The following is an 18,066-nucleotide window of genomic DNA, read 5'->3' as shown; positions in this document are numbered from 1 at the left end:
GGAAATTGAATTTGGTTAATAAATCTGGAATTGTAACGCTAGTCTCAGTAATGGTGACCCTGAAACTGATTGTTGTAAAAACCCATCTGGTTGACTTTTAGGGAAGGAAATCCGCCGTTCTTGCCCGGTCTGGCCCACACATGACCCCAGACCCGCAGCGATGTGGTTGACTCCTAACTACGTCTCTGAAATGGCCCAACCAACCACTTGGTTCAAGGGCAATTAGGAATGGGCAACAAATGCTGGCCTTGCCAACAGTGCCCACATCCTTTGAAATATTTTTTTAAAACAAAGCAATGAGACAAATCTGTTTTGGGGGGGGTGTTCGGTAAGGACAGAGGGAGAAGACGTGTCTTCAAAGATTGATGGGGTCTTTGCCTTCCACCTGAATTGGCGGATGGGTCTTGGCTCGACATCTCATTCCAAAAACATCTGCCTACGTTTCTCAACGCATTCGTTAAGGCGCTAAATCTACGCAAAATAAATGAGCCTGTAAAAATAACGGGCCAAGCGATCCTTCTTGATCATGTTTGTACTTTTGTTGCTGGCCATACGATCCAGCCCCATGCGAGCTTGTTCTGATCAAATGTCCCACCTCTTTCTTGTCTCTTTTTCTTTCAGCGGAGGAGGAAGTGCTCGAATGACGCGGAGGAGGACCCAAAATAAGCCAAGAGCCTTTCGACAAGAGCTTCACCATTTTGCTGCCTTATTCACAGTTGTAATCATGAAGTATAACCCAACCAAGCCGGACCTGGGGACTGGGAATAACTGAGGCCTGAACACCACAGCTGGGTCGAGCTAAATCCTTTCTTCATCTACTTGCTCAGCCAAACTGTTTGCTCCGTTATCCTGGGGATTGGCGCAGATATCACTGTTGAAAGCTAATATGATGTCAAAATATTAAGAATGTGGCTAATTACGTTGTGTACGAGCTATCGGCCTTCTGTGGCCAGCTCAGCCCCTGAAGAACAGACATCCTGGTTCAGAATGCAAAGTGGAAGTGGAAAGTAATTTTTCAACTGGGAGATTTTTTTTTTAGCTGTAGATTTGAATTGTCCTGTCTTTGGCGATTTTATTGCTGTTGAATATAGCGGTGCTGGCTTCCATTGAACATCTGCGCTCTCTTTCTTGTTGCACTCTTCGTCTTTCCTGTCGTCGGGCCTTTGTTTTCCTGCCGCTGTGTCGCAAAGCCTCTTGGCCTCCAATCCCAACCTCAGCAACACAGAGTTAGAGCTGAAGGGCAGCACTCCGCTGAGGAAATGGCGGTGACATTTTTACCGTCGTTCCCTCTGCTGAAACATGGTAACGAGTGGGAGTCTGCACATTCACAGAATACCATGGAGTTCCAGATGTTGCTCTCAGTCATTCTACGCTTGTCCTGAGGTCATGCTGATGAGGACAACCCCCCCCCCCCCCAACTCACGCCCACCCCAAAGACTGCAATCAATGGAGAATCAATGCATTGACGAGAATGTAGACACACTATTAGTCTTGCAGTACGAACCCATGGGAAGAAAAAAATGTCATCTTGTTCAATGAGGCATAGCTTGATTTTTAGTGGTGCACTAACCTCATAGTTACTACCTTCCCTGACCCCGAGAAACCCAAGTTCATATTTGTCAAATGCCAATGTCAAATTTCTCCGTTGTGATAAAACAAAACACATTTTCAACTAATTGTTTTCCAAAGGTCTTTATATTTTAGCTATTGCCCAAAATCCACTCAACCATTTGTTTTGCTATCCAAGCGTATCAATTGAAAATGAAGGACCAGGCGCTTTTAACCTTCCGGTTTGCTGTCTGTGGGAATCCATCAATGTGATTGGCTGCTTACCCTGCTCGCTGGCATCACAGCTGATGGACGCCGGGAGATCTCCCTGGCATTGAGTTTAAACTGGAAAGAGAAAAAAAAACATGGCACAGAGATCGTGAAACGTCAAGATGACTGCAAAGTCAAGAACATTAAAAGTCAACAAAGTCCAGTAACAAATCACCTGCTGGTGCCTTATTGCAGACCAATAACCCGCTATTTTCCGTCCACTGCTTAAATTGATGGAAACTCAGAGGCTGCTACCTCCCCCTGGTTCTCTGTCTAGCTTCTCCTTCGAGCGCTGCTGTTCAGCAATAGCAACATGTTGTGGCTACAGCATTGTCAGAGACACTTCAAAAGCTGCCCCTGCAAAGTTGCCACGAACAGTGTATTTGTGTGCGAGTGTGTGCTTCCTTCCCCGTGGAGTAAGAAATTCTATATTAAATAACCCGGCAGCAAATAGTTTTATTAAAAAAAGAAAGGCCCATTTATTTCACTCTATTGCTCTGGAAGTTGCTTAAGAGTAGATAAAGCTCCTAACACACAGATACAAACCCAAAGCTTAGTTACAAATGAAGATCAAACGATACTTAGAAAAGATGGATCAGTTTAGACCATTTTCGGTGCTGTCCTGATATATTTTGGAGTTGAGATGTTTGTGTGGTCTGAAGTGAAGGTTTTGAAGTCGGATGGTTGTCTATTCAGCAGCGATGATTCCCACTATCGAATTGTGGAGGTTCTTTTAACAGGTGAGCTGAGCAGTTGGAATCACAGAAATGTCACGACGCAAAAGGAGGCCATTCAGCCATCGTGTCTGCACCGCCTCTTCAAACGAGCATCATGGCTTAGCGCCATTCCCCTGCCCTTTCCCCAGACCCCTGCACATTGTTTCTATTCAAATAATCATCTAGCGCCCTCTTCAAATGCTACGATTGAACCTGCTTCCACCACACTTCCAGGTCGCGCATTCCAGATTCCAGTCACTCACTGTGTGAAAAGGTTTTTTTCTAATATCACATTTGCTTAATTTGCAAATCGCTTTAAATCTGTGCCCATCTCGTTCCCGATTCTTTTACGAGCGGGAACAGTTACTCCCTATCCCCGTCCATCCCTGTCAAATCTCCTCTTGGCCTTCTTCTCTCCAAGGAGAACCATCCCAACCTCGCCAATCTATCCTCATAACTGAATCCGGTTTACATGGAGGTTCCTCACTTCTGTTCTGCTATTGTGGCTCTTTTAGAGACCTTGTTATTTTACGGCAGACCCAGTAGCTGTTTATTTTTTTACGCCTCCCTTTGTCTCTCACCGGGTTGAGAGTAGCGGATCTGCTACTTGCTCCCCTTTTCAATACTTTTTTGCCGATAAACCAAGATGGCTGCTGTTATCGCATGGTGTGCACAAAATGCCAAGTCATCTCCCAAATAGGGCATCCGCATTTCAAAACCGCCTTTCGATCAGCTGTGGCTTGTTTTTTTAAATTCATTTACGGGATGTGGGCGTTGCTGGCTGGACCAGCATTTATTGCCCATCCCGAACTGCCCCCCCCCCCCCCCCCCCCATTTCAGAGGGTGTTTGAGAGTCAGTCGCATTAGCTCTCGGCTGTTGCCCTGGTGGGAGGCACAATTTACATTCTTACAATGAGATGCGAACAAGACCTGCATATCCGTCTGGCTGAGATGCGTCAAGATAATGGGCAAAGGAATCGAATATGAAACGGTGACGTTAATGTATGCAAATACTCAACCAGCATATTCAGACAAGGCTAAACGACAGTGGTGTGGCATTAAGTAATTCCAAATTCCGCTTATTTGATAATTGTGTTCTAGTTAGAAAGGTTAAGCAAGTGCCAGAAGGCATTAACTCGGCGTTAAGTTCAGATGAAGTCTACAACAGCGAGAGCATGGCTCAAGGTCCTTAAGCTTGGAGACTCCTGTCCCATGAGTTAGTCATTGAATATGTACAGAAGGTCTGGTACTTAACATTTTTACAAATTTGATAATAAAGTTGAGTGATAGATTTTGGAGGGTGAGTGCTTAGAGCGCACCAAATTAATCTGCACTGCGATTGTCACAGAGTACTATTCCATCACATGACCGGCGACAGTGTCATGTGACTTATATTGCGGTGCTATTGTACCATGTGACTCATGCTTTCACCATGAACTTTTATTTTACTGACTTATTATTAAATAATGATATAATTAGGCGACTGAAACACCGTTTAAAAATGACCAGTCTCAACAAACAGGTGGTCATCATTTCTGCAATTTTCAATATTGCCTCTGGGAAGTGCTGTGGGTTTCAGTGTTTGGTGGGGACTGGATTGATGCAATTTCTTGAAATAAAATAAGGTTAAAAGGTTGAAATATGCCGCAGGCGAGTATTTTTCCAGCTCCATCGTTACTGGTGGATCTTTTTCGATTTTACAATGCAAGTTACATTGTCGGGATATGGAAATGGGATTAAGCTCTTTGCACCTGTTTTGCCATCAGTGAGATTGGGGCTGGGCTGTGACTCCACATGTTCGCCTTTGTCCCATATCCCGTCATACTATTGGTTCACGAAACAAAATCTTTCAATCTTGGATTTAACATGAACAACTGATCGAGGGGTTATTGCCGTTTCAGAACAGGGGCGTGTTCGCCGGTCCCCAGCCGCGAGTTTCGCTGGCGACGGGATTTTTTGCTCCCGCCGCTTGTCAATGGGATCTCCCACTGAAGCCCCCCCCCCCACGCTGCTGGGAAACCCACGGGCGGGGTGTGCGCTGCCGTCAGGAACCGGGAATCCCACCGGCTGGAGAATTCCAGCCCAGAGATCCAAACTTCCACCACCCTTGGTGTGGAGATGTAACCAGAAACCCGAAGTTCTCAAATTGTGCTCGTCCTCCACTCCCCCAGTAACAGAAATAGCTTCCCTCATTCCACCCCTTTCTGTTCCCCTTAATATCTTAGACCAACTTACCCCTCAACTTTCAAAGTTAAACAACTCATCTAACTTAGCCTTCTAAATCCAGGTATCCTTCTGGTAAATCTACATTGCACTTCCTCAGAAGACCAATTGACGTGCACCCCTCCAGCTATATTCTATTATACTAAAAGACCAAGGGCGCGATCGAACCAAATGGGGACTATGTCCCATAGCGAGCTTGTTTAACCAAGTGTTTCCTGGTGCTCGCAGCACCGAGAAACACAACGCTATCTAACGGGACCCCGGTTAGATACGGGGCCTCAGCTGATGCTACTACCACCTTGGTAGTACTGCCAGCTTGGTAGGCCGCACCCCAAATAATTTCTGTGGTCGGAGTGTGAGGTGGGCATGATGGTGGTTTTGATGGTGCTGGAGAGTCTACAGGGCCTGACAAGATAGGTCCACCAATGTTCCCACAACCCCAATGAGCTGGCCCTGTTCGGAGTCACAGAGACATTAGGACCTGGGCGAGGAAGTCAGATGCTGAAAGCTTGGGAAAGGGCTGCTGAATACGCAGCGGGAGTTTTAAATCCCCATTGGCCAATAGACCATTGGAAATCTCGGTAAAGGACAGCGGGGAAACAAATATTAGGGTGGCCATAAGGAACGGTCACCCAGACCGGATGCCCACCCCCCACTCAGTAAAAGGTCAGAATGTTCTGGGCCCGACATTGGCGGAGGGGATGGGAAATTCCTATCGTACCCTTCAGGGCTTGAGAACCCTGCTCACTTTCTGGATGTCCCAGTCACGTGGGAGAGCCCCACTCGCGTTTGCCCAAAGAGAATGAATCATCATTGGGGGCAGGGTCCCAATGGAAGAGTTACTGTCCCAACCTCAATATGATGCATTTAGTAACTTAGGTTTACAGGAGTAAAAGCTGCCAGTTTGTTGGCCTTGTTAGCTCACACTCTGTGAAAAAGACAGACGGGCTGACCCTAGTTGTCACCATTCCTATTGGCTCCAGATCTGCATCCGCACTAATGAGCGGGATAGTTGGTACAACGGCACGTAGCAGATCCTAAGAGACAGCAGCCTAAGTCTCCAAGGATCTACCAACGGATAACTCTTGAGCCAACATCTCACTACGTCAGGCAAAGGACGAGTGGAAACTTGAGCGAGTTATCTGTGTTTTCTCGCACTTCCACCTGTTTGCCTTCACTGCTGGCCGAGCCTCGAGTGTGCCCGCTGATTGTGGGCACAGGTCATTTCTACTCACCTCCCAATCCTTCACTTACACTTTCCCAAACATTGTCCCCATGTGTTTTGACACTGTAGCCGTTATTGTGTTCCACTTTTGGGCTGGTTAATGACTTGTTTAAAATGTCAGCTTGCTAACCTGGCACAGCAGTGGGGTGACATGCTGGAGGAGGAGGAGGAGAAGGGAAAAAGGAGGGAATACTGAGGGGCTGGAGGAAGAGTCCGAGGAGGAACCGGAGGATGCAGGACAGGCTGCAGCGAGGGTCCGACTTACGAGGAGGACCAGGGAGACCTTCATCTTCTCCAGATTCTCCTGGAACGAGGCTGTGTCCGTCAGCTCAAAAACTCCCTACTCCCCCTTCCCCCCAATCTCCCTTCCCCCCAATCTCCCTTCCCCACACCCAGTGTCCCTCCCCCCCTTCTCGCTCCTTCCCATTCATCCCATCCTATCCCCCCTTTAACATCACCCCCTCCACGACCACCCTATTTCCCCTGTGATGAATGAAGGGATTTCACATGTATTATACTATAGGAATTTGGTGCAGTAAAGGGTTAAATGCCTGGGTTAGTGTGTGTGACTGCTGCAATCATGTTTGAAAAGAAATCCTAGTTTGAAAGGCTCAGGGTGAAAGCATCGTTAAAAGCTTGGGCGAATGGAATTTTGTTTTGAGTGTGGGATTCCCTGTGGAGTTAATTAGATTTCAGCTGGGTAAGATGACATCATTACTGGGTGGAGCTGAAGCATCAGGCATTTTCTCGGGAAAGCGGGTAAGCTCTGAACTCAATAAAGCTGTGTGCACGAGTGCTCTGCTCTCGCTGTAGGTTCGTTAAAAGAGATCAATTGTATTTAAAGCAGTGCAGACTTGTCTGAGGACAAGGAGGAAGCTGAAACAAGCCAGTTGAAACAGCTTTTGAAGACATACAGTCGGAGTTTCTGCGTGGGTCTGACAGGAGTCAGATCTGCTGAATAAAGCAGATTCAAGAGGTCTCTCTTTCTTAAAGAACATCTCACAGCAAGTATTACTCTGTGCCATTGGTGGATTGCGAGCTGAGATGATTTACTTTCTTGTTTAATAGGGAATAAAGATAGCAGTTAAGGGTATTGTATTCACTGCATGGAGTAGTATTGTTTCAGGGGTAATTGTAAGCTATTTTCTGGTGTGATGTTAAAGATATTTTAATACCGTGTTAGTAATAAAGTTTGTTTTAATATACAGTATTTCTATTTCTTTGTGCAATCACTCCAGAAGCAAAGTATCATATCCTTATGGATATAAAATAGTGAGGTTTCTGTCCAGTATCCTAGCCACTGTTGGGGCCTGATCTGGGATCTTAATACCCCCCCCCCCCACCCCCCTCCCACCCCAAGGCTCTGTGCTGTGTTCTGGGCCAGGGTTTAAAGAACACCAAAGTGCATCATGGAGTTCGCCTGACCCACAACTTTTAGTAGATTTTGTTATGGGGAGCACACGGGCCCACTCTACAGGTGTGATGCAACAGAGAGCTAAGGTACTTTTAAAACAAAACCATATTTATTTATGAATCCAGTTAACACTTTATATACACACAGTAAACATCTCAACAACTATCAACACCAATCCTCCCCACAGATACAATATTCCACAAGTAACCCTTCATAACTTTCCCAGCAACATCCACAAGACCAAAATACCCTTTTTACAGAAAGACAGCAGGTTTGAATTCTCTACAGGAACAGGTATTACTTTGAAATCCTCAAATGATCTGGAGACAGTCTTTAGATTGCAGAGAGAGAGATCCTTATACAGCTGCTTGCTTTGCCTGCAGCTATCCAGCTCTGAAAGCGAAACTAAAAACACACTGTAGCTGCCTGCTCAAACACGAAAGTGAAAGACGGCCAGCCCAGCTCCACCCACACTATGACATCACCGCAGCTATTTGATAAACACCCATTTCTTAAAGGTACATCCACTACAGCTATTTGATAAACACCCAGTTCTTAAAGTTATTCTCACCTGACAGCTGTGTGACATCACCCCAGGGTGATGGGCCTGCATCGGCGCCATCAGCGGGTCAGTGTACAAGGCAGGAGAGCGATGATCATTTGCAGTGAGGAAAGTTCTGGTGATCCTCAGTTTATGCTGAAGTCTGACTCCCGCCTTTCTGCTGACACACCTCGGAACAGGGTCTGCATCGAGGGCTTTTGATCTTGGACCACTGTGCCCTGGGGGTGGGGCAGCTGGCAGACCCGCTGTGAAGATTAGCATGACAGAGGGTTCACATTGGATTGGATTGGATTTGTTTATTGTCACGTGTACCGAGGTACAGCGAAAAGTATTTTTCTGCGAGCAGCTCAAACAGATCATTAAATGCGTGAAAATAAAGTAAAATTAAAATAAAATAAATAATAGGGCAGGACAAGGTACACAATATAAATTCATGGACACCGGCATTGGGTGGAGCATACAGGAATGTAGTATTAATCAGGTCAGTCCATAAGAGGGTCGTTTAGGAGTTTGGTGACAGCGGAGAAGAAGCTGTTTTTGAATCTGTTTGTGTTCTCAGGCCTTAGTATCTCCTGCCCGATGGAAGAAAACGAAATGAAAATCGCTTATTGTCACAAGTAGGCTTCAAATGAAGTTACTGTGAAAAGCCCCTTTTGAAGAAGTTGAAAAGCCCCTTTCCAACTGTGAGGAAGTTGGAAGAGTGAGTAAGCCGGGTGGGAGGGGTCTTTGATTATGCTGCCCGCTTGCCCCAGGCAGCGAGAGGTGTAAATGGTGTCAATGAATGTGGGGCGGGTTTGTGGGATGGACTGGGCTGTGTTCACGACTCTCTGTAGTTTCTTGCGGTCCTGGGCCGAGCAGTTGCCATACCAGGCTGTGATGCAGCCAGATAGGATGCTTTCTATGGTGCATCTGTAAAAGTTGGTAAGAGTCAATGTGGACATGCCGAATTTCCTTAGTTTCCTGAGGAAGTATGGGTGCTGTTGTGCTTTCTTGGCGGTATTTTCGTGATGTGTTCCCCGAAGAATTTGAAGCTGTTAACCATCTCCACCTTGGCCCCGTTGATGCTGACAGGGGCGTGTACAGTACTTTGCTTCCGGAAGTCAATGACCAGCTCTTTAGTTTTGCTGGCATTGAGTCATTGATGTATCGTTGTGTCACCCCACTAGGTTCTCTATCTCCCTCCGGTGTTCTGAGGTCGGCATCTCCAAAGAGAGAAGCAGGTCTGCGCGCTGCCATGTTTGTGGGTGCGAGTGAGTTGAGGGAGCGTTTATAAGCAGCTCGCCCAACGGCCCCGGGAGATACTCAGGGAGTCCGGTAGTAATAGCTTTGTTGAGAATTTGGAGGCAGTTTCGACAGCAAATAACAAATAAATAACAAAGAAAAAAATAACAAACTTGTAGCACTTTGGGTTGGGAGCAGGGTCAAGGGAATTGCCATTTCAGGGGAATCATAGATTTGAGCCAGGGAAGTGGGACGGAAATTTTCAGAGATGGGAGGAGAAAGGAATTAAGACACTAAAAGATTAATTTCTTGGGGGTCGTTTTGCGGGATTGAAGGAGCTGGGAGCAAAGCATGGGCTGGAGCAGGGGGAAATGTTTAGATACATGCAGGTTCAAGACTTTGTCAGGAAGGAGATACAGAGCTTCCCGGTGGAGCCGGCCTCCACATTGCTGGAGGAGATGCTGATGACAGGGGGACTGGAGAAGGGGTAGTATTGGTGGTTTACGGGGCTATATTGGAGGAGGAGAAGGTGCCAGTAGAAGGGATCAAGGAAAAATGGGAGGAAGAGTTGGGAGAGGGTATGGAGGAGGGGTTCTGGTGTGAGGTGCTCCGGAGGGTGAATGCCTCCACCTCATGTGCGAGGTTGGGGCTGATACATCTGAAGGTGGTGTATAGAGCACACCTCACAAGGGCGAGGATGAGCTGGCTCTTTGAGGGGGTAGAAGATGTATGTGAATGTTGCGGGGGGGGGGGGGGGGGGGCTGCTAATCACGCTCATATGTTTTGGTCCTGTCCAAAGATGGAGGATTACTGGAAGGAGGTGTTTAGGGTAATCTCTGAAGTGGTGCACGTGAAACTGGGCCCTCGGGAGGCCATATTCTGGGTGTCGGACCAGCCGGGGTTGGAAACGGGTGCGGAGGCAGATGTTGTAGCCTTCGCCTCGTTGATCGCCCGAAGGCGGATCCTGTTGGGGTGGAAATCAACCTCTCCACCCTGTGCCCTGGCGTGGCGGGGGGACCAGCTGGAATTCTTGACGCTTGAATAGGTCAAATTTGAACTGAGGGGAAGGATGGAGGCGTTGAACAATTCATGGGCGTTATTCATTATGCACTTTCGAGAATTGGATCATGTCGTACATTAGGAGGGGTTGCTGGGAGGGTTGGGGGGAGGGGGGATTGTATGTGTTAATGGTGACTGTGGGTGATTCCTGATTCCTCTTTGTCATTTGTTTATGTTAACATGCGGGCTAATGTTTGGGGGTTCCGTGGGAGGATGGGATCGTTGTTATTGATATGGGGATTGACATTGCATTCGTTAATGATTATTGTTTATTGTTGGGTGTAAATTTGGGAGAAAATGTGAAAAAGGAGGAGAATAAAAAAATATTTTTAAAAAATAAGCAGCTTGCCCCTGTTAGCAACAAGTAGCTGACGAGCGAGTCGGGCGAATCAGATGGCGAAGGAGCCAGTAACATTGAGAATCTCGTAGGGGCTTCTTCTGGGCACTAAGTGCCATTGAATACTGGTTGTGATCTCGGCAACGCACCTTCGCAAAACCCCCTGACAAATGTGCCCAACACTGGGCTTTAGCTTTTGTCCGCTTTACCGTGCCCCGTGTCTCTAATTATCTATTCCCCAGCGAACTTTCTTCATATAAATAAAATACCACTGGCCCAACTTTTACGATACTTTAATTTCACCTCTGGCTCCAAAATGCCTAGCTGTCTTTCAAACCAGGATTTTTAAAAAACGTGACTGCAGCAGTCACACACTAACTCAGGTTTTTAACCCTTACTGCACCAAAAACATTAAAGATACCTGAAATTCCTGCATTCATCACACCCATTTCCATCCATTGAAATGTGATTATCAAGCCTTTATTCCTGACCGTTCCCCCCCATGTTACATTGTCCATTCATGCTGACGTCAAACACGACAGGTCCCCCATGACGTGCACCTGGTGAGCAGGACCCTCCAGAGGTGCACAAGTGAGTACAGCCCCTCGAGGGGGGGGGGAAGAAGAGGTTCATACCTGGTCAGTATCCTGCCATTGTCCTCTGGCACTGCCCTTGCCAGTTTCATGGTGGAGGGTATCTGTGTGTGGCAAGAGGTTCCATCGTGGTTGGGTTGTGGGTGGGGTGGTGGCTTTCTATTTTTACGTTGTAAAATTGGGGCACCCTTTAAGAACATCTTTTAAAAACCTAAGTTGCTGGGGTGGCACGGTGGCACAGCGGTTAGCACTGCTGCCTCATAGCACCCAGGTCCCAGGTTTGTTCCCGGCCCCGGGTCACTGTCCGTGTGGAGATTGCACATTCTGCCCGGGTCTGTGTGGGTCTCACCCTCCCCACAGCCCAAAAAGATGTGCAAGGTAGATTGCCCCTTCGTTGGGGGAAAAGAAAATCTACGTTGCTGGCGGAGAGGGTTCTGAATGAAGCCCCCCCCCCCTCCACCCCTCCCCCACCAGCGTGACATCATGGCACCCGCCTCTTACCTTTTTTCTTCTCAATGGGTTTGAACATACGGCACGTGAACCCACCAACGCCCCTGGTGGGGCACCCTCCGCTTTTCCCGCCCGAGATCATTGAATCATAGAATTTACAGTGCAGAAGTAGGCCATTTGGCCCATCGAGTCTGCACCGGCCCTTACAAAGAGCACACTACTGAAGCCCATGCCTCCACCCTATCCCCGTAACCCAGTGAACCCCACTTAACATTTTTTTTTAATGTACACTAAGGGGCAATTTAGCATGGCCAATCCATCTAACTCGCACACCTTTGGACTGTGGGAGGAAACCGGAGCACCCGGAGGAAACCCACGCAGACACGGGGAGGACGTGCAGACTCCACACAGACAGTGACCCAGCCGGGAATCGAACCTGGGACCCTGGAGCTGTGAAGCAACTGTGCTAACCATTGTGCTGCCCAAGATGACACTTTGGCAAAAAAATAAATGGCAGAATGCCGCCATTTGTCTTTCCCCCCGGGTCCCTTAACCGCCCACATGGGACCGTTCGAAACTAGAATTCTAACGTGGTGCAAGTGTGACTGTCAGTCGTCTGCAAATGGCTCTCTTATTTGAGAATTGAATAAGCAAGCAGAGCAGCCATTAAAGGTCAATACAGGGCAGTGAGTTCCGAGAAAGACAGACCGACAAAGCTTCCACACGATGATTGAATCGTGCCTGATAAAAGTCAGTAATGGAACGAACATAAAGCAGGATGAAAATTCGGGCAATAGGTCACTTCTGACACATCGGAGGCGAGTCCTGAATGGAGGAGTGTTTATAATGCCGCTCATTACATGCCTTTTGAAGTGTGTCCAGACCCTTTGATCTGTTGTGTTCAGACAAGCAAAAGCACACTGCACTCTCTCTTTAATCCTCGCCACTTAACCAAAAATGGTCACAGAAGCTATTGGGAAACGCTGTCAACAAAGAAAAAAGGTGACGGGAATTACGGTTGTAATGGAGCACGTGACTTTGGTGAGGGTGAGGGGATTAAGAATCTCTCAACCACAACTTTGCTGTTTGGATGTTTCGGTGTCTCTGTCAGTCAGACCTCCCCCCCCCCCCCCCACCCCTGCACATGCCCCCGACAAACGCTGGATGACATTTTCTTTGTACCAGCGTTCTTCATTTTGGCCGCGTTCCCTGCGTTTACCAGGAGGGTCATCCCAAGCCTAAACTACCACAAGAAGCAAACCCCCCACCCCCAAAAGTCATCAACTGATTGGCTAAGCTGTTACCAGGAAGGTTCCCATGACTGGGTGTGTGGGATCGTTGGCACACCACGTTGGCACTGATAGCTTCGAGCTCCGGACGTTTCGAAGTGTTGACGCCCGGGGCAGGATTAGTGGACTTCTACGACAGCAGAACTGGCACCGCACCTGGACCGTTGAGGGGCTAGCACCGGCGCCACGTGGAGCACGATCGATTCCAATGGAAAACGGGGTCGGATTTGCCGGAGTCGGGTTTGGCACTCCGAGAGGCCGACAAGCTGCAGCAGCACCCGAGCACTCCATTCCCCACACACACTCGTTCCAGCCAACAAGATGGCGTCAGCAAGGTGCCTAGGAGGAATGGCCTGGCAGGGGGAGGGGGTGGGGGTGGGGGGGGGCACCCTTACACCCCGTGGCCCTAGGTTCACGGTGAGCAGTCAGCAACGTGCGCAGCTGCGTGGCTGCCTTGCAGGTTGCGGTAATGGTGTTCCGTGCCCATTCACCCCTACCCCACAGCCCACCTCCTGCCCCCCCCCCGGCCCTGGCAGAAACCCCCTGGCCAGTGGCACAACTATGGCAATGTTGGACACTTTCTCTCCCCCTCTCTCCCCCTCAGCAGACACACATAGAACATAGAACAGTACAGCACAGAACAGGCCCTTCGGCCCTCAATGTTGTGCCGAGCAATGATCACCCTACTCAAACCCACGTATCCACCCTATACCAGTAACCCAACAACTCCCCCCCTTAACCTTACTATTAGGACACTGCGGGCAATTTAGCATGGCCAATCCACCTAACCCGCACATCTTTGGACTGTGGGAGGAAACCGGAGCACCCAGAGGAAACCCACGCACACACGGGGAGGACGTGCAGACTCCACGCAGACAGCGACCCAGCCGGGAATCGAACCTGGGACCCTGGAGCTGTGAAGCATTTATGCTAACCACCATGCTACCGTGCTGCCATAGAACTTACAGTTCAGAAGGAGGCCATTCAGCCCATTGAGTCTGCACCGGCTCTTGGAAAGAGCACCCTTCCCAAGGTCAACACCCTATCCCCATAACCCAGTAACCCCACCCAACACTAAGGGCAATTTTGGACACTAAGGGCAATTTATCACGGCCAATCCACCTAACCTGCACATCTTTGGACTGTGGGAGGAAACCGGAGCACCCGGAGGAAACCCACGCAGACACGGGGAGGATGTGCAGACTGCGCACAGGCAGTGACCCAAGCCGGAATCGAACCTGGGACCCTGGAGCTGTGAAGCAATCGTGCTAACCACTATGCTACCGTGCTGCCCTGTTTGCCGATTTTTGAAAGCATAAATGAACCTCACCATTGGGAATTCCCCCCGATGGAGGCAGAGGCTCCGGGAAATACCGGGTCAAGCCCCCCCCCAATGATATGCAAACGCCGTTTACTGTACGTGCGGAGTGAAACGCATTGACACCACTGTCGAGACGTCGGAGAATTGAGATTTGGCGTGAACCAGACGCCCGCCACAATTTCGACATCAGTACCGATTTTCCACGCAATCTCCTTTCCCAATTCCAGCATTGGCCGATGGAGTTTCCCACCCCTCAGGTTTGTAGATTCTTCGGAGAAGTTGGTGCACTTCGTCCCGAGGAGGAGATGAAGAGGAGGTGTTCAAAGTCCAAGAAGTTTCTGGAAAAAATAGGAAGGGAGAAACCTTTCCCCTTGGCAGAAGGACAAGAGAATGCCCTTTTAAAATGGCCGACAAAAGGAACAATGGTGGCATGAGGAGGAGTTTATTTTTTAAACGCAGCGAGGATCTGGAATGCACAGCCTGAGAGTGCGGAGGAGGCAGATTCGATTGTGGCTTTCAAAAGAGAATTGGACGATTATCTGAAGAGGAGTAAATATTGGAAGGCCCTGGTGATATGCCGGGGGGGGGGGGGGGGGGGGGGTGGTGGTGGTTGGGGGGCTAACTCAGTTACTCTTGCAGAGATCTGGCACAGACACGATGGCCAAAAGATCTCCTCCCTTGCTGTATGATCGAGAGATCTCAAATCACAAAAGGTTGGAAATCTCGTTCATAGATCAACAGCAGAACCATATCCTGGCCTAATGCCTTAACTTTAAAATAAGTAAATTTGATCTTTGGAAGTATTTTCTTTGGCTCAAGACCAACTACTGTGCATGGGTTAAGATATGATGTGGAGGTGCCGGCATTGGACTGGGGTGAACACAGTAAGAAGTCTTACAACACCAGGTTAAAGTCCAACATGTTTGTTTCAAACACGAGCTTTCGGAGCGCAGCTCCTTCCTCAGGTGAATGGAGAGGTAGGTTCCTCTTCATTCACCTGAGGAAGGAGCAGTGCTCCGAAAGCTGGTTACTGGGTTAAGATAAAACTGGGTTAAGACGGGTTAAGACTGGGTTAAGATAAAACTCAATATCAGGGGCATTTAGCTATTTAAAAAAATTAATTTAAGGGATGTGTGTGTCGCTGGCTAGGCCATCATTTGTTGCCCATCCCTAGTTGCCCTCGAGAAGGTGGGGGTGAGCTGCCTTCTTGAACCACTGCAGTCCATGTGACATAGGTACACCCACAGTGCTGTTAGGGAGGGAATCCAAGGATTTGACTTGACGGCGGTGAAGGAACGGCCGATATATTTCCAAGTCAGGGTGATGGTGGTTTTCTACGATTTGGGTAACGCTGCATTTTTGATAAATTCCAATTCACCTCCCGCACGTAGTGTTGCACTAAGGCAGACGTTTAGAGTCAGAGAGTCATGGTTCACAAGTGCACATTTAAATACTTCCTAAATGTTATGAGGGATCTGCCTCCACCGCCCTTTCAGGCAGCGAGCTCCAGACTCCCACCTCAGGGTGAAAAGGTTTTACCTCACATTCCCTCTAAACCTCCTGCCTCTTACCCTTAAATGTATGCCCCCAAATCGCAAATTTATGTTTGTTTCCGTAGCTAGTAATTCCTGGAACCAGGGTCGCTAGTCTGGTGTCACCTTGAGGGGGCGCCACTCCACATCAAGAGTGGTTGAGCAGGAGTCTCTCCCGCTCTTCCCGCCAGCCACTGGTGTGTTGAGAAGGATTTGATAATTGACGCGCCCAACCTGTTTGGGCTGCGTTAGGAACCCACCTTCCTGGTGCGGGACCCGAACCCGGAGCTTCTCGCTCAGAGGCAGGGACGCTAATCCACTGCGCCTATTTTTGATAAATATTTTAGAAGAAAAGAAATGCATCGCAAAAAAAAAATGTTTTCTCATGGAAATGTGGACAACGGATGTCAGCACCTGAATGGTTAAATTTACAGTTCTTCTGGTAAAGAATTTTGAACTGGGAGATAGACAAGTGAAACCTCAGGCTCCTCAGGCAGCGGTATTAGTACAGATGAGTTGCTTTTGATTTTTCTCTGAGGATGTGCCCCAGCCGAACAGCCCAGCTGAAAACTGTCAAAACACATCATGTTTTATGCTTTGGAGGCAGCTCTGAAACTTGACCTCGACTGGGGCCTTCGATGTGTGGGCGTAGAGATGTGGATGAGTGTTTTATAAACCAGAAGATCAGTGCAAAGTGCCCAAGAGATCGAAAACTGTACACTTCCTGAACAGCTATCCATCAAAGGCAGACTAAAATTGTAATGTGTGGAACTTGTCAAATGCGGCCTAACATGGGGGTGTGTCACCAGGCTGAAACACAATCAGAAAATGCTCCAAATACTTAACAGGTAAGCCAGCATCTGCGGAGGGAGGAAGATAGAAAGAAAGACCTGCATTTACTCGGTCGACTAAGCTGACCATGGGTATGGAGGGATTTTCTTATGAGGAGAGGGTGAGTAGGTTGGGACTGTACTCATTGGAGTTTAGAAGAATGAGAGGCGACCTTATTGAGATAGAGGACTCTCAGGGGGATTGACAGGTTGTTTCCCGTTGAAGGAAAGCCGAGGACCAAGAGGGCATAACCTCAGGGTCAAGGGTCACCCATTTCAGACAGGGATGAGGAGGAATTTCTTCTCTCAGAGGGTAGTGAATCTGTGGAACTCTTTACCGCAGAGAGTTGTGGAGGCTGGGTCGTTAAGTATGTTCAAGGCCGGGGCAGCACGGTGGCGCAGTGGGTTAGCCCTGCTGCCTCACGGCGCCGGGGTCCCAGGTTCAATCCCGGCTCTGGGTCACTCTCGTGTGGAGTTTGCACATTCTCCCCGTGTCTGCGTGGGTTTCGCCCCCACAACCCAAAGATGTGCAGGCTAGGTGGATTGGCCACGCTAAATTGCCCCTTAATTGGAAACAAATGAGTTGGGTACTCTAAATTTAAAAAAAAAGTATGTTCAAGGCTGAGAGAGACAGATTTTTAATCAGTGAGGGAGTCAAGGGTTATGGGACAAGGTGAGAAAGTGGAGTTGAGGATTATCAAATCAGATCAGCCATGATCTCATTGAATTGTGGAGCAGACTCGATGGGCTGAATGGCCTATTTCTGCTTATCGTTTTATATACTTCTCGTTACCACAGGACAATGTGGGTAGCATTGTGGTTAGCACAATTGCTTCACAGCTCCAGGGTCCCAGGTTCGATTCCCGGCTTGGGTCACTGTCTGTGCGGAGTCTGCACGTTCTCCCCGTGTGTGCGTGGGTTTCCTCCGGGTGATCCGGTTTCCTCCCACAGTCCAAAGTTGTGCAGGTTAGGTGGATTGGCCATGATAAATTGCCCTCAGTGTTGGGTGGGGTTACTGGGTTATGGGGATAGGGTGGAGGTGTTGACCTTGGGTAGGGTGCTCTTTCCAAGAGCCGGTGCAGACTCGATGGGCCGAATGGCCTCCTTCTGCACTGTAAATTCTGTGAAATCTATATCACCCTGGGGAAGCAGAAATAGGCACTAATTGCAGCCATGTTACTGAATGCCAGTACAGTACATTTGAGGTGGTTAGGTGGAGATTTACGAGATTGATACTGGAATGAGTGGGTTGTCTAATGAGGAAAGGTTGGACGACTGGGCTTGTTTCCACTGGAGTTTAAAAGAGTGAGGGGTGATTTGAATAAAGTGTACACGATCCTGAATAATCTGAATAATCACGGCCTCAACCGGGATCTTGGATTCATGTTGCATTGCATTCATCCCCCATCATCTGGCCTGGGTTTGCGAAATCCTCCCAACTGTCCTGGCTTGAGACAATTCACACCTCTTTAACCT

The 18,066-nt window shown here is 48.5% G+C and overlaps 1 protein-coding gene across 2 annotated transcripts in view; it reads left to right on the top strand.

Annotated features, from left to right (window-relative positions):
* LOC119956814 (CD276 antigen-like) overlaps positions 1–4,174 on the top strand; it is a 330,224-nt gene extending 326,050 nt beyond the window's left edge. For both annotated transcript variants that reach the window (XM_038784260.1, XM_038784259.1), the window contains one exon: positions 622–4,174. In XM_038784260.1, the coding sequence (XP_038640188.1) occupies positions 622–644 (23 nt within the window). In that variant the 3' untranslated portion in view covers positions 645–4,174. The remainder of the gene's footprint in view (positions 1–621) is intronic.
* Positions 4,175–18,066: the final 13,892 nt, after the last annotated feature.

This window comes from Scyliorhinus canicula, chromosome 24 (genome assembly GCF_902713615.1).
Source record: "Scyliorhinus canicula chromosome 24, sScyCan1.1, whole genome shotgun sequence".
In the NCBI taxonomy this organism is placed as follows: Eukaryota; Metazoa; Chordata; class Chondrichthyes; order Carcharhiniformes; family Scyliorhinidae; genus Scyliorhinus; species Scyliorhinus canicula.
The sequence above is the reverse complement of the archived record's forward strand: the minus strand, read 5'-3'. Positions and strand labels throughout refer to the sequence as shown.